The 23,351-nt window shown below is 45.5% G+C and overlaps 1 protein-coding gene across 2 annotated transcripts in view; it reads right to left on the reverse strand.

The window, feature by feature from the left end:
• Positions 1 to 16,153: 16,153 nt before the first annotated feature.
• Positions 16,154 to 23,351, reverse strand: part of LOC134352598 (synaptosomal-associated protein 25) — a 219,318-nt gene continuing 212,120 nt past the window's right edge. For both annotated transcript variants that reach the window (XM_063059876.1, XM_063059874.1), the window contains exon 8: positions 16,154 to 20,724. In XM_063059876.1, the coding sequence (XP_062915946.1) occupies positions 20,665 to 20,724 (60 nt within the window). In that variant the 3' untranslated portion in view covers positions 16,154 to 20,664. The remainder of the gene's footprint in view (positions 20,725 to 23,351) is intronic.

A 23,351-nucleotide genomic window follows, 5' to 3' on the forward strand; every position in this document is an offset into this window, starting at 1 on the left:
GTGCTATGACAGTGCAGTGGTTAGCGTGATGCTATTACAGCTTGCGGAGTCAGAGTTCAGATTTCAATTCCAGCATCCTCTGGAGGGAGTTTATACATCCTTCCCATGTGCATGTGGGTTTCCTCCGGGTGCTCCAGTTTCCTCCCACAGTCCAAAGACATACCGGTTAGTAGGTTAATTGGTCATTGTAAAGCGTCCCTTGACAAGGCTCGGGTTAAATCGAAAGGTTGCTGGGCTATATGGCTTGAAGGGCAGGAAAGGCTGTCCTCAATAAATAAATAAATGAGGGAAAGAATGGTCACACAAAAACAAGATACACAGACACCCATGGAGAGATCTGTGTAATATTGAAAGAGAGATTGAGAGAGAGGTGTCCCAACACCAACGATGAAGTCAGTGACCTGCCGACAAATCTATAGAGAGTGCGAGACCTTCAGACGTGCAAGCAAAGACTTCAGGCTACTACGGAGTTAATAGATGTCGAGGGGGAAATATAGCAATAATTTTCAGAGAGGTTGTGGTTGCTGAAGAACAATTGTGCCAGCATTAGGTTCTCGCTGGAGATCCTCCAGTGCGTTCCACGCCCAGCTATTTTCAGCTGTTTTATTGATGACCTTTTGTCCTTCAGAAGGTCGGAACTGAAGATGTCCATTGATGGTTGCACGATGCTCAACTCAATTCAAAGCGGGATAATACTATGATTTAATTGGTACCACATCCATCTTCCTGAACATTCACTCCCTCCACTACTGGCCTAGTGTCTGTAGTGCAAACCACCAACAAAATACCCTGCGGTTATCAGCCCTCGCTATTCCAATAACACCATCCAAATTCTGTAAGCTCCACATCCAAGGACAAGAGCAGCTGGTGCACGAGACCTCCACCACCAACAACACGTTCCCCCACATCCTGACCTGGACCTGACCTACATTGCTGCTCCTTCACTGGTGCTGAGAAAAGGCCCTGTGGAGATTCTCACTGGAGAGAGTGCGGTCGGTCTCGCTGGCATCTCCCTCTCCAACCATCTTCACAGGGGCATTGCGGGATGTTGGACTCGTCAGCAAAGGTTGGAGAGGGAGAAGGAAACCTACACAGAGTGTGTGAGAGAGAGAGAGTGACAGGCGTACAAAAAGCAAGTGCAAGACAGTCTCAGAGGGCGGACAAGAGAGAGACATATTCAGAGAAAGAAAGGGGCAGGGAGAGACATACATACACACGGAAAAAGGCACAGAATGAGTGAGTGATTTGGGAGAGCTCAGAGAAATAGAGGGCTATGGGCTAGGGAAATTCTAGGTTACATGGTCAGCACAACAGTGTGGGCCGAAGGGCCTGTAATATGCCGTAGATGTCTATGTTTACATGAGAGTCAGAGTCAGAGTCAGAAACAGGTTTAATAGCACCGGCATATGTTGTGAAATTTGTTGTTTTGTGGCAGTAGTACATTGCAATACATGATATTAAAAACTGTAAATTACAGTGAGTATATATTGTGTATATAGTAAATTACGTGACAGTGCAAAAAAGAGGGAAAAGTACTGAGGTAGTGTTGATGGGTTCAATGTCCATTCAGAAATTGGAAGGGAGAAGGGAAGAAGTTGTTCCTGAATAATTGAGTGTGTGCCTTCAGGCTCCTGGTGGTAGCAATGAGAAGAGGGTATGTCCTGGATGGTGAGGGTCCTTAATGATGGATGGCACCCTTTCAAGGCATCACCTTTTGAACGTGTCCTCGATGCAGCGGAGGTTAGCACCCGTTTGGAACTGACTGGGTTTACAACTCTGTCGTCCGAGTAGCATATACAGCATTGGGACAAAGGGGGAGTTTGTGAAGTTGTGGGAGAGAAGGAGTATGGAGAGGGAACAAAAGTGTGTGATAGGAAGATATTGCATACGACAGAGAGAGAAAGAGTATATGGCAGAGAGGGAGTAAATGGTATCAGGTGGGAGAGGCTGCTAGACAGAGCAAAGAAAATGGCGAGAATTGAAAGATAGGTGGGCAAGGACAGAGGGTGAGATGTTAATGCACAGAATGGCTGGGTGATATCAATATTTGTAAGGAGGATGCCGTGCACAATTTGGATTTGATGGAGACAGCCGTGAGAAGCACAGAGGAACATCTGGAGAAACGTCTGAAATGCCCGTTTGGCTGCCGCTGCTACTGTGTGATCCGGAATCTCCGGAGGAGAAGGCCCTGAATTCTCAACTTTGCCTGTTGCTGGCAGCCAGAGGTGGGGTCGAGTCACTCAGCAGAGATGGTGCTCGGTGTTGGAGGTCTGGTCGGAGGCTCGAAGTTTTCGGACGGACTCAGAGTCGGACTGTGATTGGGTGCTTCCAGGATGCTGCATCGGCAAGTTTGCGGCGCTGGAAGCACATGGCAGGAAGAGTTTTTCTTCCTTCTCTGTCTGCATGAGATGATGGGACTTTCGAGAGACATTGAGACTTTTTTTTACAGTGCCCATGGTCTGTTCTTTGTCAAATTACGGTATTGCTTTGCACTGTTATAATTACATGGTTTTTGTCAGTTTTTTGGTCTTGGTCTGTCCTGTGTTTCTGTGATATCACACTGGAGAAACATTGTATCATTTCTTAATGCATGCATTTCTAAATGACAATAAAAGAGGACTGCGTGTCCTCATAATCTAATCTAAAGATACAGAGATGCTGGTAGACAGGAGCCCACACTGTTCTGACTGGAGATGGAAAAATGGGAATAATACTGAATAACAGTGAACAAGGACAAAGAGGACTGGAGCAGGCAGGGATCGCACTCAGTGAAAGGCCTGATACGTTTAACAGTGAAAGCGGATTCTAAACTGGATCTGTGGTTACAACGGGTCAAGGACGAGAGTAAGCTGCCGACAGCCGTGGTGAGGAACAAGGGAGAGCTGAGGGGCAGGGAATCAATACTGTTACTGCCGAGTAGCTGCTGATTACCACAGAGCAATCACTATTTACACCTTCCACACACCCACACACTCCACTCACAACACACAGACCTCACACACACACACACACACACACACACACACACACACACACACACACACACAGAAAACACATACACACACAGACACTCACACACCATACCCACAACGCAAACACACAGTCACACACAGAAGACACTTACACACATACACACTCACACACAATACCCACAACACAGACACACACACACACACACACACACACACACACACACACACACACACACACACACCATACCCAAAACACAAACGCATGCACATAGAACACAAACACTCACACACACGGAGAGGAATAAACCATCAGCATTTTGGACTAAGACCCTTCATCAGGACTGGAAAGGAAGGGGGCAGATGCCAGAGTATAAAGTCGGGGAGGAGGAGGAGGACGAGCTAGGAGTTGATAGGTGAAACAAGGCGGGTGGGGTAGGGGCTGGGGTTAGAAGTGAGAAACTGGGAGATGGTAAGTGGAAAAGGTATAAAGATGAAGGTGAAGAATCTGATGGGAGAGGAGAGTGGACCATGGGAGAAAGGGAAGGTGGAGGGGCATCAGGGAGAGGAGATGGGCATTTGAGGAGAGGAGGAGAGGTACGAGAGGATATGTTACAGAGAAAATGGAGTGCAGATGGACGAAAGAGGTACAAGGGCCACAATGAGGTACAGCAGAATGGGAGACCTTGATCCTGTAAGGGTACTCGAGGACATGAGTTATAGGGAAAGGCTGAATAGGTTAGGACTTTACTCTCTAAGACATAGAAGAATGAGGAGAGATTTGATAGAGGTACACAAAATTTGGTGGTGGGGTGAAAATACATCTCTACCAAGGGAGGAATGAGGTACTCCTTCTGTTCACTAACCTGCAGGTCACCCTTGGGCAAAGTGTAGTAGCTGCAAAACTGCTCACAATACTTACCAATGCTTTATAAAGCCTCAGCAAAGCATCCCTCTTTTTATATTCTAGTCCTTTTGAAACGACAACTAACATTCTCTTCAACGTTTTCCCTGAATGCTCCAATTTCCTCCCACCTCTCAGAGGTGTGGGCCGCTGGGCTAATTTTCCGGAGTGTGTCGGCCGGTGGCAGAAACGAAGGGGAGATGACAGGGAGAACGAAGTGGGGTCGGTATAAATGGAGTAACAGGAGGTTCTGCTGAGGCTGGAAACACCCTCAAAATGACGGAGGAACCCAGCAAGTCAGGCAGTGTCTCCAGAGGGCAACAAATCGTCTGCATTTTGAGCTGAGGTTGTCCAGCAGGAGTGTAAACTAGCGAGTGGCTGAAGGGTCTACTGTACTGTATGACTCTACGGTAAACAGAACAGATAATAATTTCAGTACTTACACGTGTACTGGTCCTGGCAGGTATCTCAATGTCTGTCTCTGTGTCTGAATAACCATCCCTTCACTGCAGATGAATTGTCACGGTTTCTGTGTACATTGACAGGAAACTGACAAAGCCAACCTCTCTCCGGTGAATCTAATTAATTCAAGGTCACAGGAGAATGAGATTCCCATTTTCCTCTGTCAGCTCAGCTCTCCGAAACTGCTGTTGCTTCTGAAATCAGTTAATTCTGTTTTGTTGCAGCTTCATTAGCTCCTAGTTGTGCAAAAGGGCGGAACTGGGATTCTGCAGGTGCTGGAAATACAGAGCAACACACACAAAATGCTGGAGGAACTCAGCAGGTCAGGCAGCATCCATGGAAATGAGAAAATAGTCTACATTTCAAGCCGAGACCTTTCTTCTGGAACTGTAATCTCTCCTGATTCTAACAGTATCTGGGCTTTATGCATCTCTCAAACACCAAGACCAATGTGGTCAGATGTCAGATATTTTGCAGAGACGTGGATGCACGGGCAGCAACTGCATCTCTGCCATCATTTAAATCTACTTTGCAAGCTGCAGAAGCCAATTCTTTGTTGCCAAAGGAGTCACTGGATGGGGTGCACATACATCTGAAACCAACAGTAAGAAAACAGGACTCCTACTAAAGCAGACGGGAGGGAGTACAGACTGTAACGTTGCAAAGATGGGAGAATTCCCAAATAGAAGGTGAATCCAAATAACCTCCTGCCCAGACAAATCCAAGGAGACCTTGGAGTGAGCAGGACGCTGGATTGGAACAGGTGAAGCATTACATTATGCTTGTGTTCCTAGCCTTTAGGGCAGGAGGAGGTAAAGCATCTCCGATGGCTGCATGAGCCTCTGCCCTGCTGTGCTTTTGTAGGTTCTTCTGCCGGGACGGCACATTGACGCAGCTGGTAGAGCAGCATCTTCACAGCTCTGGTGATCCCGGTTTGATCCCGACCTCTGGTGCTATCCGTTTGGGTTTGCACGTTCTCCCTGTGACTGCTCGTGTTTCCTCTGAGTTATTCCGGTTTCTCTGTGCATAGGAGACAGAGGGTAGCGGCTGAAGGGGGTTATTTGAGCCGGAGGTCTGTAATTAGTGGAGTTCTGTAGGGATCTGTGCTGGGGCCTCTGCTGTTTGTAACGTACTGTATATAAATAACATGAATGAAAATGGAATGGGTGGGTTAGTAAATTTGCATTTAAAAGCAATATTGGTGGAGTAGTGGATGGTGTAGAAGACTGGCAAGGAATGCAGCACAGTATAGATCAGTTGCAGATATAGGCTGAGAAATGGCAGATGGCGCTTAACTCAGATAAATGTGAGTTTTTGCACTTCGGTAGGGCAAACGCAAGGAGATAGTACACTGTTAAGGACAAGGTTGCTGAGCAGAGAGATCTTGAGATCCAGGTTCAAAGCTCCTTGAAAATGGCTACACAGGTCGATAGGGTGGTTAAGAAGGCTTGTTTTTATTAGTTGAGGCATTGAGTTTAAAAATTGAGAGGTCATGTCGCAACTTTATAAAATTCTAATTAGGCCACATCGGGAGTATTGCATGCAGAGCTGGTTGCCCCACTATAGCAAGGATGTGGAGGCTTTGGAGAGGGTACAGAGGAGGTTTACCGGGATGCTGCCAGGTTTAGAGGGCATGTGCTAACACGAGAGGCTGGATAAACTCGGGTTGTTTGCTCTGGAGCGCCGGAGGCTGAGGGGAGATCTGAGAGAGATTTACAGGATTATGAGAGGCATAGATAGAGTGGACAGAGAGTATCTGTGTCCCAGAGTTGAAATGTCCAATACCATAGGACATGCATTGACGATAAGAGGGGGTAGGTTCAGGAGGGATATGAGGGGTAAGTTTTTTATACAGAGAATTGTACTGCCTGGTATAGTGGGTGGAGACAAATCCGTTAGAGGATTTTAAAAGACATTTGGATAGGCATATGGAGGGATGGAGGGATATGGACATGATGTAGGTAGGAGGGATTAGTGTTTGGGTGACTTTGATTTGCTTTTTAGCTGGTTCAGCACAACACTGTGGGCCGAATGGCCTGTTCCTGTGCTGTACTCGTCTAATTCTAATTCTTCCACATCTCAGAGATACTTTATACTTTATACTTTATTATCGCCAAACAATTGATACTAGAACGTACAACCATCACAGCAATATTTGATTCTGCGCTTCCCGCTCCCTGGAGTACAAATCGATAGTAAATATTAAAAATTTAAATTATAATTCATAAATAGAAAATAGAAAAATGGAAAGTAAGGTAGTGCAAAAAAAAAACCGAGAAGCAGGTCCGGACATTTAGAGGGTACGGCCCAGATCCGGGTCAGGATCCGTTCAGCCGTCTTATCACAGTTGGAAAGAAGCTGTTCCCAAATCTGGCCGTACGAGTCTTCAAGCTCCTGAGCCTTCTCCCGGAGGGAAGAGAGATGAAAAGTGTGTTGGCTGGGTGGGTTGTGTCCTTGATTATCCTGGCAGCACTGCTCCGACAGCGTGCGGTGTAAAGTGAGACCAAGGATGGAAGATTGGTTTGTGTGATGTGCTGCGCCGTGTTCACGATCTTCTGCAGCTTCTTCTGGTCTTGGACAGGACAACTTCCATACCAGGTTGTGATGCACCCTAGAAGAATGCTTTCTACGGTGCATCTATAAAAATTAGTGAGGGTTTTAGGGGACAATTTCTTTAGTTTTCTCAGGAAGTAAAGGTGCTGGTGGGCCTTCTTGGCAGTGGACTCTGCTTGGTTGGTCCAAGTCAGGTCATCTGTGATATTCAGGTCATTCAGGTTGTCAAAATCAAAGCAGAGTTTGCCCCCATCTGCACAAGTATATGAACGAACAGGTGCAAGGAAAAACATACTCGTAGCAGCATCACTGACTCAGGGTATTAGTTACTCATTGTTCACAAGAAAAACATAAACATCAATTTTTGCAAGAAAGAACACATTAGAACAAACAAGAATATTTTTATTGCAAAGTAATCAAAGTAGTGTCAGTGTTACTAAACTCTAGTGACCCGGGTTGTGCCAGCTGGTTATAGAACAGAATGGTTGAAAGGAAGAATCTGTTCTTGAACCTACTGGTGTGGAACTTGAGGCCTCCTTTTCTCCTGCCCAGTGGTAGCAGTGAGAAGATTTATTGCTGCAGGGAGTGGTGATCTTTAATGATCTTTCTTCAGGTTGTGCCTCTGGTTGATAGATTAATTGGCCTCTGGAGTGTGTGGATTAGTATGACTTGGTGCTTTGGTCAGTGCAGTTTACCCCCATGTTCTGTGACTTCATCTCCACCAACCAGTTGCCTCTGTGTTATATCAGCCCCCACTGGCACCACCTTGGTCTCCACCCTACCACAAACATTACCTCTGTACCCTTCAACGCCTCCTTCTTCTGTACAAATATGTTTGGTTTCTCACATTACCTGGGAATTATGCAACGACTTTAGCCTGAAATGATGCGCTGGGATCGGAGAGGGACCACAGGAAGTTCACGAGAATGATCCAGGGAATGAAAGGGTTAGTGTAGGAGGAGGATTTGATTTCTCTGTGCCTGTACTCACTGGCAGTTTAGATAGACAGATACTTTATTGATCCCAAAGGAAGTTAGAGGTCACAGCCCCATTACAAGTGCACAGATATACAAATATTAGAAGAGAAGTAAGAAAGAGTAAAAAATAAGTTACCTCAAACAGTCTGACAGGATGGGAGTCATCATTTTCCCGGCTACACGTTGACTCACTACAGAGCCTAATGGCTGAGGGTAAGTATGACTTCATACAGCGCTCTTTGGAGCAGCACAATTGGTTTTAGTCTATTACTAAAAGTGCTCCTCTGTTCAGCCAAGGTGGCATGCAGAGGGCGAGAAACATTGTCCAGAATTTCCAAGATTTTCCGTTGGGTCCTTTGTTCCACCACAGCCCCCGGTGTATCCCGTTTGAGTCCTAAAACAGAGCCAGCCTTTCTAATCAGTTTATTGAGCCTGCTGGCATCACCCGTGTTAATGCCATTGCCCCTACACACCACCGCTTAGAACATTCACAACACCTAGAAGAATGAGGGGGGATCTCATCGAAACCTAGCAAATACTGAAATGCCTAGGTCAAGGGTTCCCAACCTGAACCCCTCAGTTAATGGTTGGGTCAATGCTGGGAATCCCTGGTCTAGATAGAGTGGACGTGGAGAGCGTATTTCCTACAGTGGGGGAGTCTAGGACCAGAGAGCACAGTCTCAGAATACAAGGATGTCCCTTTAGAACAGAGATGAGGAGAAATTTCTTTAGCCCGATGGGTGGTGAATCTGTGGAATCATTTCCACTGATGGCTGTGGAGTCCAAGTCATTGGGTATTTAAAGCAAAGGTTGATAGGTTCTTGATTAGACAGAGCATCAAAGATTACAAGGAGAAGGTAGGAGAATGGGTTTAGGTCATTCTCAGCCTGATGGAATGGTGTAGCAGACTCAATGGGCTGAATGGCCTAATTCTGTTCCTCTGTCTTATGGTTTTATGAAATGTTAATTCAGTTTATCTCTTGACAGCTACTGCCTAACCTTGTAAGAATTTCCACAAATTTCTCTTTTATTTCAACAAATCCAATGCTCAGTAACCACATCTAGTCTGGTTGAAGCCAATCAATAATCACTAAGAAACTCTGAACCAAATTGCCGGAAGTACTCAGCAGGTCAGGCAGCATCTATGGAGAGAGAAACAGAAGTTTCAGAGTTCTGAGAAGTTCTAACTGGCTTCTGATGAAATATTAACAACAGATCTTCTGTGGAAGGGTGATTATAAGATAGAATTTCATATTCAATCCGTGCGTGGCCAATAAGTCTAAAACTAAAATCTTAAAGACAGCATGAGGTAGTTTGGAAAATAATCAAGAACACATATGCAGTAAATGTGAAATAAAAACACAAAATTCTGGAAAGACTAGATTGCAGCACCACTGGAGAGAAATAAGGGTAACATTTCAAGTCAGTGACCTTGCTTCAAAGCTCAGAATAGTAAGAAAATATATTCTCATGTTCCTTTGTTAAAACAGGCATGAATATTTCAGTAGAAGAATTTCAAAACCAATACTTTACTTTGGCAATGTGCCATGTAATTGATACAATCAGATCATACCTAACTTGAACCTTCTAAAATCCCAAATGGATTTGCTGAACAAATATTTAATTGTTTTGTAGATCCCCGATCACTTTGGGGGACAGAATCTCAGGTTTTCTGTAGTCTTGGAATGGAAAATTGATTCCTGGTTCTAATACAGGGAATCCAAACACCATACAGGGCAGAAGCAGGCCTTTCAGCCCAAACATGCCCGTGCTATCCATCATGTACACATCTTACACATCCCATTTACCTGCACTGACCCACAGCCTTCTATAGTTCAAAGTTCAAAGTACATTTATTATCGAAGTATATAAACAGAATACAGCTCTGAGGTCTGTCCTCCCACAGGCAGCCAGGAAACAAGGAAACACCGTGGAACCTATTCAGGAAAACATCAAGCACCCAACACACGGACGGAGATCAAATCACGCAAACGACAAAAAGTGAGGGGACAGCATCAAACATCAGGCCAGTAATATTCAGTTTAGTGGTCAGTTCAGCGTCACACTGCTATCCCACTGCAGGCCTGCGCCCAGTCTGCATCCATCGTCCCACTGCGCCATCTTGCAGGTATCTTTGTAACTCAAGTGTTCGTTCAGATGCTGTTTAAATGTCTGCCTCCACCACAGCTTCTGGCAGTGTGCTCCAGACTGTAGGCATCCTCTGGTTGATTTTTGCACCTCCCCCCCACATACACACAGATTCCTTTTAATCCTTTTATTCCTCACCTTTAATCGCGTGCTCGCTGGTTTCCCTCAAGGTGGACGGTTTCTGTATTCACTAGAATTCAGAAGAATGAGGGTGGCCTCAAAGAAATCTATCATAGTCATAGTCATACTTTATTGATCCCAGGGGGAAATTGGTTTTCGTTACAGTTCTATAAATAGTCATAGAACCATAAATAGTTAAATAGTAATATGTAAATTATGCCAGGAAATAAGTCCAGGACCAGCCTATTGGCTCAGGGTGTCTGACCCTTCAAGGGAGGAGCTGTAAAGTTTGATGGCCACAGGCAGGAATGACTTCCTATGATGCTCTGTGTTGCATCTCGGAGGAATGAGTCTCTGGCTGAATGTACTCCTGTGCCCACCCAGTACTTTATGTAGTGGATGGGAGACATTGTCCAAGATGGCATGCAACTTGGACAGCATCCTCTTTTCAGACACCACTGTGAGAGAGTCCAGTTCCATCCCCACAACATCACTGGCCTTACGAATAAGTTTGTTGATTCTGTTGGTGTCTGCTACCCTCAGCCTGCTGCCCCAGCACACAACGGCAAACATGATAGCACTGGCCACCACAGACTCGTAGAACATCCTCAGCATCGTCCGGCAGATGTTAAAGGACCTCAGTCTCCTCAGGAAATAGAGACGGCTCTGACCCTTCTTGTAGACAGCCTCAGTGTTCTTTGACCAGTGAATGGTGAAAGGCCTTGCTGGAGTGGATGTGGAGAGAATGTTTCCTGTGGTGGGGGAGTCTAAGACCAGAGGACACAGATTCAGAATAGAAGAGTGTTCTTTTAGAACAGAGATGAGGAGGAATTTCTTTAGCCAGAGAGTGGTGAATCTGTGGAATTCTTTGCCAAAGGTAGCTGTGGAGGCCAAATCTTTATGTATATTTAAGGAAGAGGTGGATAGATTCTTTATTGGTCAGGACATGAAGGGATACAGGGAGAAGGCAGGAGATTGGGGGTGAGAGGAAAATTGGATCAGCCACGACAAAATGGAGCAGCAGACTTGATGGGCCGAATGGCCCAATTCTGTTGCTATATCTTATAGCTTTATGGTTTCTCGCTATCTATCCTATCTCTGCTCCTCATAATTTTGTAACCACCTTTCCAGCATTCCTCAGCCTCCATCGCTGCAAGGGAAACAAACACAGTCTATCTAGTCTCTCCTTGCTACTAAAGTGTTGCATCCCAGGCAAATCTTGGCAAATCTCCTGCACATTCTTTACCAATGCATACATGTCTGGGAATGAAATGGATGCCATATGAGGAGCACTTGATGGCTCTGGGCCTGAACTCACTGGAATTCTGAAGAATGAGAGGGGATCTCATTGAAACCTATCAAATGGTGAAAGGCCTTGATTGAGTGAATGTGGAGAGGATGTTTCCTGTGATGGGAGAGTGTAGGACCAGAGGACACAGCCTCAGAATAGAGGGACCTTCATTTTGAACAGAGATAAAGAGGTATTTCTTTAGCCAGAATTCCTGTGGAGGCCAAGTCACTAGGTATATTTAAGGCACAAAATAATCTGCAGATGCTGGGGTCAAAGCAACACTCACAACACGCTGGAGGAACTCAGCAGGTCGGGCAGCATCCGTGGAAACGATGAGTCGACGTTTCGGGCCAGAACCCTTCGTCAGGACTGTAGAGGGAGGGGGCAGAGGCCCTATAAAGAAGGTGGAGGGAGGGTTGTCCCTTCCCTCGTCAGTCCTGACGAAGGGTTTCGGCCCGAAACTTCGACTCATCGTTTCCACGGATGCTGCCCGACCTGCTGAGTTCCTCCAGCGTGTTGTGAGTGTTGCTATATTTAAGGCAGATGTTGATAGATTCATGATTAGTCAAAGCATGAAGGGACACAGGGACAAGGCAGGAGATTGGGACAGACAGGGATCAATAGTCAAAGCTTCAGTATATCAGTCCACTATACCGTACATTTGCCAGTGGTCACAGATGGCACAACCATGATGAAATGACAGGAGCAGAGACGATGGGTCAGATGTCTTAATTCTGGTCCTACATCTAATGGTCTTTACAACATGAAGACCGTAGAACAGTCAGCACAGGAACAGGCCCTTCATCCCACAACGTTGTGCCAAACTGGCTAAGAAAACCAGTCCTACCTACACATGGCCCATCTCCCTCCATCTTCTTCGCATCCATGAGTCTATCTAAACATCTGTTAAAAGCCTCTGTTATATTTGCCTCTACCGCCATGTGCATTCCACCACTCTCCGAGTAAAACACTTAGCCCTCACATCTTAGAACGTTACAACACAGCACAGGTCCTCCTGCCCATGGTGTTCAGCTGACCTTTTAACTTAGTCTGAGATCAATCCAACATAAGCCTCCATGTGCCCGACTACGAGTTTTATAAATGCCCAATGTATCTGCTTCTAACATCACCCAAGCAGGGTGTTCCACACACTCACCACTCTCTGCTGAAAAACAACCTGCCTCTAACATCCCACCCATACTTTCCTCCAGTCACCTAAAATTATTTCCCTGTATTAGCCATTTTCACCCCGGGAAAAAGTCTCTGGCTGTCCACTCAATCTACTCCTCTCGTCATCTTATACACCTCCTATCAAGTCACTTCTCATCTTTCTCTGCTCCAAAGGGAAAAGCCCTAGCTCGTTCAGCCTATAAGAAATGTTCCCTAATGCAGGCAGCATCCTGGTAAATCTCCTCTGCACCCTCTCTAAAGCTTCTATGTCCTTCTGATAATGAAGCAACCAGAACTAAACTCAACACTCCAGGTGTGGTCTAACCAGAGTTTTATAGAGCTGCAACATTGCCTAGAGGCTCGTGAACTTGATCCCCCAACTAATGAGGGCCAACACACCATACCTGTTCTTAACAACCCTTTCAACTTGCACGGCAACTTTGAGGGGTCTTCTTAAACACCACCAGGCTGTTCCTTGTTCTTCTATAATGGAGGGAATATAAGGTTGATACATTACTTTCCTTTATGATAAAAATGACTCAGGCCATTGTCTATTAGAGCTCCAGAGGTAATCCCATCAAACACCTCTCCACAATGGGAGCTCAGGGAAACATGAGATTCAGTGGCCAGGTTTACAAAAGCGTCTACTTTAAAGTGAGAATGGAATGGCCACATCCCAGTGAGGAGGATATGTTTTCCAGGAATCTGACAGAGTCAAACCATAAGACAAAGGATCAGAATTAGGCCATTCAGCCCATTGAGTCTGTTCCACCATCTGACCAAGTGATCTATTTTTCCTCTCAACCCGATTCTCCTGCCTTTATTTTTATTTAGTGTAGAACAGGCCCTCCGTGCCGCACCACCCAGAAGACCCTGATTTAACCATAAACAAACCATGGGACAATTTACAATGACCAATTACCCTACTAGGTACAGGAGGATGGGGTAAGAGCAGACGTTTGTGAAATGGAAGAGATGCAGTTGAGGGCAGTATTAATAGTGCTGGAAGAAAGGCCCCTTTCTTTGAAAAAGGAGGACATCTCCTTTGTTCTAGAATGAAAAGCCTCATGCTGAGAGCAGATGCGGCAGAGATGGAGGAATTGAAAAAATTTCAATTCCCGGTGTGGCCTCCTGTATATCAATGAAATCCGATATAGATTGGGAGACCGCTTCGCTGAGCATCTACACTCCGTCCGCCAGAACAAGTGGGATCTCCCATTTTAATTCCACTTCCCATTCCCTTTCTGATATGTCCATCCATGGCCTCCTCCACTGTTGTGATGAGGTCACGCTTAGGTTGGAGGTACAACACCTTGTATTCCGTTTGGGAAACCTCCAACCTGATGGCATGAACATCGATTTCTCAAACTACCTGTAATGCCCCCAACCCCCTTCTCCATTTCCTACATTTCCCATCCCCTTTTCCCTCTCTCACCTCATCTCACCAATCAACTTCCTAGCTCTTTACTTCACCCATCTCCCTCCAGGTTTCACCTATCACCTAATGGTTCTCTCTCCCTTCGCCCCACCTTTCAAATCTACTCCTCAGCTTTTTCCCTCCAGTCCTGCCGAGGGTCCCGGCCCAAAATGTCGACTGTACTAATTTCCTTAGATGCTGCCTGACCTGCTGAGTTCCTCCAGCATTTTGTGTGTGTTGAATGAATTCCACAGATTCACCACCTCTGGCAAAAGAAATTTCCCACTTCTCTGATCTAAAGTGACACCTACTATTCTAAGGCTCTGCTCTCTGGTCCTAGGAAACATCCTCTCCACATCCACTCTGTCTGGCGTATTAAATATTCCATAGTTTCAATGAAATCCTCCTTTATTCTTCTAAACTCGGGCTAAAGAAATTCCTCCTCATCGCTGCCCTAAAGGGACATCTTTCCACTCTGAGGCCTTGCCCCTCTCTGGTTCTAGATTCTTCCACTACTGGAAACATCCTCTGCATATCCATTCCATCTAGGCCTTTCAATATTCAGTAGGTTTTTAATTAGATCCCTATTGAGACCATAAGACCATAAGACATAGCCGTAGAATTAGGCCATTCAGCCCACTGAGTCTGCTCATAAGTCATGGCTGATTTATTTTCCCTCTCAAACGCATTCTCCTGCCTTCTCCCCATAACCTTCAATGAACTGACTAACCAAAAACCTGTCGAACTCTGCTTTAAATATACTCAATGACTTGGCCTCCACAGCCGCCTGTGGCAATGAATTCCACAGATTCAACACCCTCTGACTAAAGAAATTCCTTTTCATCTCCATTCCAAATGGACATCCCTCTATTCTGAGGCTGTTCCCTCTGGTCCTAGATCCACCCATTATTGAAAACATGCTCTCTACATACATTTGGTCTATTCCTTTCAACATTCAATAGGTTTCAACGAGATCCTCCTTCATTATTCTAAGCTCTGGCTAAAGAATCTCCTCCTCATTCCTGTTCTAAAGTGATGTCCTTATATTCTGACACTGTGCCTCCCTTGTGCCTGGCAGACAATCTTTGAAGAGTATTGATAATGGCTGGGGTCGCCCATCTTGTAAAGACACTGCCCAGAAGAAGGCAATGGCAAAGCTCTTCTGTGGAAAAATTTGCCAAGAACAATCATGGTCATGGAAGGACCACGACTGCCCATGGCACATAATGATGGTGATGGCCATCTCTGTTTCTAGACTCTCCCACTATTGGAAACATTCTCTCCATGTCCATCCCATCTAGGCCTTTCAATATTCAGGAGATTTTCAATGAGAGCGCTATTGAGTTTGCAAGATGTTCTAAGTTACCCAAACATGAGGGATAGGAACGTTAACTCAAGACAAGGTATCATGATGCCTCTCAACATTCAAACAATGAAGAGCGGACAAATATACTCCAAAAGGAAGAGCCGGATGCAGAAACTCGACATAAAGGAGACAACGAAAGACCCGAGGTTGTTCTAGAAATTTTAATGCATTTCCTTTAGTTTTCTGTTTCATAGCAGTGCATTGCCAGAACTGATAGTCTAGGTTGTACATTGGATTTGGGTGAATACAATAGTGATATAGCCATTTATCATTTCTGTGCATTGAACAGAAGTTACATGTTAAACACTAACATGCAGCAAACAAAACAGATCGTAGATCCACTGACAGTGACTCTTGGACAGGCTCTAAAGGAAGGAAAGCACTTTATCAACCCGTGAGAATAGGAAAAAAAAGTGGAAATGAGAACCGTGGGGGGGGGGTGAACGTGTTGGAGAGCGAGTATCAGAAATGGCGAGAGAGTTTTCATCTGAAATTCTCAAAAAGGCTTAAATAAAACTGTTTGTCTCTGATTTCTTCGGCAATAGCAGTAGTTTGTGGGACAGATACGTTTTTATTTAGAGATACAGCACGGAACAGGCTCTTCCAGCCCAGCAACCCCCCAATTTAAAGCTAGCCTAATGAAAGGACAATTTACAATGACCAATTCACCTACTCACTGATACCTCTTTGGACTGTGGGAGGAAAGCAGAGCACCCAGGAGAAACCCATACAATTCACGGGGAGAACTTACGAACTCCTTAAAGAGGGTGCCGGAATTAAGCTCCAAACTCTGGAATGCCCGGAGCTGGAACAGCGTCGTGCTAACCACTACACTGTTGTGGGTTAAAAATTCTCCAAGCAGATCTGCAAAGCCCGCATACCTTAACATATCTGCTGGGACTTCGCTGCTGGACTGGACAACACATGCCTGAGCTCTGTAAATGGTAAGAGGGTGACCTGACACACACCTGAACATCTAAATGTCTCACATATCAGTGGATATGCATCTTCTCACTCCATCCTAACCACCTCATAATGTCATGTGTATGTGTGTCTCAATGCTGAGTTCTGTGAGCGACACTTCAGCAAATCGAACATGGAGCAGACATGTGTGAGGTGCCCGCAGGCGAGCAGAACTCTCCAAAGTTTCTGGTGCCTTGCTATCCACTCGTGGGCTTTTCCTACTGAGTTTTAAGACCATTACGACATAGAGTTAGGCCATTTGGCTAATCAACTCTACTAACTAATAAATTCCAGCTCACCTGTACGCTGAACCAGAGCTTGCAATTCGTTAAAGTCATTCTCATGCTTAAATAATTATTTGTTGGCAAGTATCATCAGGAGACATCTGTGTGTATATATATATATATATATATATATATATATATACACACATACACACACACACACACACACACACACACAAATAAAAGGACATATCTGTAAAAGTAATAATTTAACTTTTAAATATACGGCAATGTATTAGGTGTTTTTTTAAAAATATTTTTGTGTTTCAACATAAGTGCATGGTGTTATGGGGTGCCTTGGAACTGACTGGCTGCGAGAGATTTTAACTGCTTCAAACAGGAACCAGTATTTGCCTCTACATTTCTGGTGCGGTCAGGAACGAGATGAATGAATCAGGGTGTATTCCCCTATTGGCTCCCGGAGGTGGCAATTTTAATTCAGAAAGTGCATCTTGGAATGTTGGTGTGGATGTCAATTCCCAACTGAGAATTTAATCCCCTGTCTACCGAACAGCATTATAATTGGAGACCACAAGTCGTACTGTTAACCTCAGGGTCCATAGCACGACTAAGCAGGAGAGACTGAGCTAGAGAGCAAAAATAAAAGTGAGGAGAGGATAACCAACTATCAAATACAAAGGAGAAAGAGTCATTTTTATAAGGTAGAACTTGAAGAGCAAACTCCCTCTAAGTTTAGTTTCAAGGGTATCGTTACAGGTCACGGCTGAGTGAAGACAGGGGTGGTGTGGCTCTGGGCTTGCGTGCAGCAGAGGGGTGTGATGGACACAGACACTGACATGCACCATCTACAAACACACGGTCTTGGTTGGTGGAAGAGGAGCTGGGGGGGTGTGGGGGGAGCAGGAACAAGCAGCCTGCTCACCACCACGTGACTGGCAGCAATACTCTGGGTAGATGGTGGGTGGGTGAGGTGGTGCAGAACAAGGAAAGCCTTTTACACTTTCACACCCGTCGCATGCAGACGTTGGGCCGGGCCAGGCCAGCGAGCTGTGTGAGTGGGCTGGGGTTCGGGGCTCAGAGCCCAATGAGTTCGCAGGGAAGATTCCGTCACTGCAGAAGCTATCGGGTCGCAGTAAGAGTGAGCCCACAACTCATTAAGCACTTAAAGAGACAGCATTTCCTCCGTCACTGCATAAAAAGACCACTCTAAAGAAAGCGAATCGCTACTCCATGAAGAAGCCAACAGCCAACATTGATCTTGGCTTCTCAGTCTCCAAGCATTTTACGGCCTTTTGCCATGGTAAGGATTTTAATTGCATCTGAGGTTAAATAAACACATTTTCAAACAAACTGATTGGAAAGATTTCTACAAGGGGCTGTATCGTCCTTGCAGTTTGCAATATAGAAATAGAACGTTTAGGATTGATTCTGGCCAGCCAGTATCAATGTCCCACCTCTTGTCCTTCATATATTATCTCCTTAGTTTCATGGCTTTCCTTTTTGATACTTCGTCATGCCCAATATTCTCTCTGCTCTGTGTAAAATAATGTTCTCCTCAGTCAGTCATTCATTTTATTTTAGAGCCCCCAAAATGTTTTTATGGCCTTTAAATGGACATTGGAAGAACTGGAAGCCATCTTGGTTGTATCTCCTTGGACAACACTTTGATTAACAAAACTTAAAATCAATTATTGAACCACTTCTACTACCACCATTTCTCCCTCTACTGCCCCGTCTGGGAGCGGGGTGGGGGGGGGAGCGGCCCAAAACACAGGTTATCCGCTGCTTTATTTCATCTTTCATTGGCTTTATGAACCGATTACAACCAGCGAGGCCATTCATAAACACTGATGGAATCGAACAAAGAGAAGATTGATAAGGAAAAGGCAAGAGTTTGTGAATTAGATTAACACAAAGTTAAAATGGGGGGGGTGGTGGTAGAGGCAGGTACGGTACGTTAAGGGCATTTAAGGGACTCACATGGATGATAGAAAAGTGGAAGGATATGTGTGAGGGAAGGGTCTGATTTATCTTCGAGTAGTTTAAAAGGTCTGCACAACATCTTAGGCTAAAGGCCTGCACTGTGCTATAATGTTCTATGTTCTATCCCATCAACCGGTTGCCACAAACAAATTGTTGGAGAAATTCAGCAGCTGAGCAACATCTGAGGGAGGAAAGGAATTGATGCTTGACCCAAACAGCTGACAATCCCTCCACCTCCCCCCCCAACAACACTGCTAGGCCCACTGAATTCCACCTGCAGATTGTCTGCTGCTCCAGACGCCAACATTGAGTCTCCCTCGTGCCGCCATCAATCAGTTCACGTTTACTGTGATTCCTTGTCATTCGCTCATTCACTCCCTATTTGGCACTCAGCATCTCTGAGTGGAGATAGGGAGCAGCATCTTTCAAAGGGGAGAGAGGGAGAGAGAGATAGAAAGAGAGAGAGAGAGAGAGAGAGAGAGAGAGAGAGAGAGAGAGAGAGAGAGAGAGAGAGAGAGAGAGATTGTTTCCACTAACGGGAGGAATGCATGATTTAAGATCCAGGAGAGAAGAACGCAGTGGGCTAGATGAGGAGAATGTTTGATTTTATCCTGAGAATTACTATGAGCTAGAATAAGAAATTCTGCAGATGCTGGAAATCCTGATTAGCACACACAAATGTTGGAGGATCTCAGCAGGTCAGGCAGCAGCTATGGAAAAGAGCAAACAGTCAATGTTTCGGTCCTGATGCTGCCTGACCTGCTGAGTTCCTCCAGCATTTCGTTGAGCTAGAATGTTCTGCCTGGAGACATAGTAAAAGCAAATTTGGTTGTGATTGCTTTCGGACGGAATGGGATAAGTGTATGGCTACAGGGATAATCAGATGGTGACTGTTTTCAAGGGCCAGTGTAGGAACAATGGACGAAAATAAATTTCTTCATGCACAACATGGTTTTAACCAGATTTAACAACAGGATCACAGGACAGTAAAGCCTCAGTTATTGAAATATAATATATAAACGGTTTTGTTTGGGAGCTGAAAAATAAAAGGAGCATCCAACTTCCTCCGAAATGATTCAAATTGACTGCTTTATTTGCAATTTGAAACTGGCAGGTGTGGAGTTTAGTAAGAAATTACGTTAACCCAGTGCTGTTCATTTAACTGGTCTATGACCAGTTGCGCTTTTTAAATTCTTGTAACTTTCTGGTGATCCAAAATACTTAACCTCTGATAAATGGAAGGGGAGGAGGGGAAATAGGATAATGTATCGAACTAACGTTGTTTCTGAACTGAGAGCGGGTTTTTGTTTCCTTTTTGAGTTGCCAGTGGCATCAGTATTCCAAACCGACACGGGCACTTTCTCATTTCAATCCCACAGTGCGTCCCTTTAAAGTGAACAAGTTCTGATCAACACCCATCTGATCCCAGCTCCGATTCCCATCTCACACTGAACGGGAATCCTGAGTTTGGCCTCGCAGGATGAACAAGTGACTGATGGTGGGCCATAAACATCGGAGAAATTATAACCAGCGAAGTCGCAGCGACTGACAGGCAGGAATACCGAGAGGAGTGCAGACGCCGGCTCCCAGCTCTGGCAAGCCGCACGGTGAACTGAGCTGCCCCCATTACAAACTGTGCTCTTTTGTCAAACCTTCAGACGCCGGGATTTCTGTAGCAGCCCGATCTGAGGGCTTTCCCTTACTGTGCTGGGATGACATTTTAAACGAGGGAAAAGAGGATTTGCTGTAACGTTAATCGGAATTCAGCTGCGCACATCGAGCTTGACTCATGCTCACGTTATCGCGAGGTTACAGGTTAATTCATTCATAAAAAGAACCAATCAGCACGGAGATTAAAAACTAAATTTTACACTTGGTTCACTCTGGGCAAGCAGTTACACAGATTGACACAAAAATATACACCTTACACACTGGAACATTTTGCTACACAGAGAAAATTGTGAAATCAAACCAAATGTACAGAGATGTTGAACCTATCACTGCACAGGGACTTGCCCCTCCTCGGCCATGTAGATGCTGCGATGGTGATGGGGTGGGTATCTCTGGCAGAAGAGAGGGTTCTCCTTTGAAGCACTTCACAGCATCTTGGTGGCGTGCTTGTTGGCCTCGTCGATGCGTGCTTTGTTCATATCGCCCTGCGGGAGAGACAGAGCAAAGTATAGTTTGCATTCTGCATGAGTGGAGTGGCTAGTGGTAGAATTTGTGCAAACGTGAAAACAAATGCACGTGTGCAAGTGCGGATATGTGTGTGCGTCTGTAAATAGTTATGAGTGTGTGTGTCTATATGTATGTGTGTGAATGTGTCTGTGTGTGCGTGTTTATGTGAGCATGTGATGGTAAATTAATTGATTGTTGTGACAGTGCAATGCTATGACGAGGTAGACTGTGAGGTCCGGGGACCACTTGATCCTACAAGGGGGTCACTCAGTCATCTTAGAACAGTGGGATAGAAGTTATCCTTCAGGGGTTCTGTACCTTCTACCCAATGGAGAGGGGGCAGGAGGAGAAGAGAGAATGTTTGGGTGTTTGGGGTCCTTGATTATTGCTGGCTGCTTTACTGAGGCAGTACAAGGTGTGGACAGATGTATTACAGAAGTACTGTCATGGTCCGGTCCGTGGACTCAGGACTCTGGGTCTTCCAGCTGTCCCACGTTTGGTTGAGTTAATCATAGACACCTGATTCCCATCTTGGGGCTTGGAATTTAAGTGGCCTTGGGGTCAAGTGTGAGCTGCTGGTTTGTCTTGTCAAGATCCCCGGGGAGCAACCTGCTGGTAGAGCAGCCACTTGCTATCTTTAGGCCGCATTGGTGTACCATCGCCTCATGGAGCCTTGCAGTCAGTAGTCGGAGCGGTCTTTGCGGTATGGATTCGGCCGTTTCCTGGGCCAGCTGAGTGGCCGTCAGCCACTCTGAGCTAGGTAGGGATCCAGCTGATTCTGTCATTCTTCGGTGTTTGTCCCTTCTTGTCCTTGCCTCCGTGGGGTAAGTCAGGTCATTCTGCTGTTGCCTTGCATGGGAACCTGTCTTGTCTTTGCCTCCGTTGGGTAAATCTGGCCGTTCTGCTGTTACCTGATGGATGGTCCTGTCCCACCTTGGTGTGGAGATAAAGTTGAGTCCCAATTTGTCCAAGTATAAATCCTGGCTCTATGTCTATGTACTGTCCAGTCTTGTGTTAGTGAAGTGTTAAAGGTGAGCCCTGGATTTTTGAAGGATAAGTCCCGGCTCTATGCTAGCCTGTCTCCAAGCTCAAGCCTCAAGACCCCAGCCCGTCTCCAAGTTCAAGCCTCAAGACCCCAGGCCGTCTCCAAGCTCAAGCCTCAAGACCCCAGCCTCCAGTCCTGTAGTCATGTCATGTCTTTGCCTGGTTCTGGGGCCCGAGCCCAAGGCAAGACCCAGGTTCTGGGTCTTTGTCCAGTCTCTGGCTCGAAGCCCAAGCCCAGGCTCCTAGATCATAGTTCCTTGTCCGGTTTCCCTGTTTCTTGTCCATGTCCTAGCACAAGTCTACGTTCTTGTCCCTGCTCCTTGTCTGTATCCTGTCACATCCCTACTCTAGTCAAGTCCTGTTCCTTGTACTTCAGTATCTGTGTCTTGCATTTGGTTCCGCTCCCAACACCCCCAGTGTGACAAGTACATATATATCACCGTATAGGAGATGATAGGATAATAACCATAACAATCAACGAAAGACCCAACCCGGGCGTTCAACCAGAGTGCAGAAGACAGCAAACTGTGCAACTACAACAAGAAATAAATCATAAGAAATAAGCACTAAAGAACATGAGATGAAGGGTCATTGAAAGGTGAGTGCAGAGATTATGGGAGCAGTTCATTGGTGGGGTGAGTGAAATTTTCCTCTCAGGTTCAGGAGCCAGATAGTTGAGGGGTAATAACTTTCCTGAACCTGCTAGTGTGAGGCTTCTATAACTTCATCCTGATGACAGCAATGAGAATTACATCCTTGTTGTTTGTATATTCTAGCCCTCTTGAAATGAATGGCTGTGTTAAGTAGACTGGGCAGCATTTTATCCTCAAAGGGTTGAGATGTGAGCAAATGGGAGATTAATGAAGGTGCAGGAAACTGTAGATCAAACGTCGGTGACTGGGAATGGAGCGGGCGGACAACATCAGGGAACCAGGCGGGCGACGTCGGGGAGCGGGAACGGGGAGGGTGGGTAATTAAAGGTGAACGTGGACGTGCAGGCTGGAAAGGTTCGTTTCTCAGCTGGGGTGAAGATGTTTCCAAAAGATGAAATTCAAACTATAAGTACGATTGTCATCAATAAATCAATACATTTATCCGGAGAGCATTGTAAAGGAGAAGATACAGGAGACTGCAGATGCTGGAATCTGGAGCAATAAACAATGTGCTGGAGGAACCCAGCAGGTCTGCGGGGGAGAGGAATTGTCAACATTCCTACCAGTCATCTGTCCACCACCCCCCACCCCCACCCTGACTCCTATCTATATATTATCTGTCTGTCTATATATTGTCTGTCTTTCTATCTATCAATCTCTCTCTATCTATCTATCTATCCATCTATCTGTCTATTTTGTGAATGCACGCTGCCTAATTACAACAACGTGATCAATTATCCGCCTTTGGAGTGTGGAAGGAAACTGCAGTACCCAGAAAAAAATGCACAGAGTCATGGACAGAGCATTCAAAGTTCTACTAATGTAAGAATTGAACTTGGGTCACTGGGTGTTACGGTAATTGTGATACTTTTATTCTGCACTCCATTTCTGCTTTTCCCTTGTACTAC

This window comes from Mobula hypostoma, chromosome 10 (genome assembly GCF_963921235.1).
Source record: "Mobula hypostoma chromosome 10, sMobHyp1.1, whole genome shotgun sequence".
NCBI lineage: Eukaryota > Metazoa > Chordata > Chondrichthyes > Myliobatiformes > Myliobatidae > Mobula > Mobula hypostoma.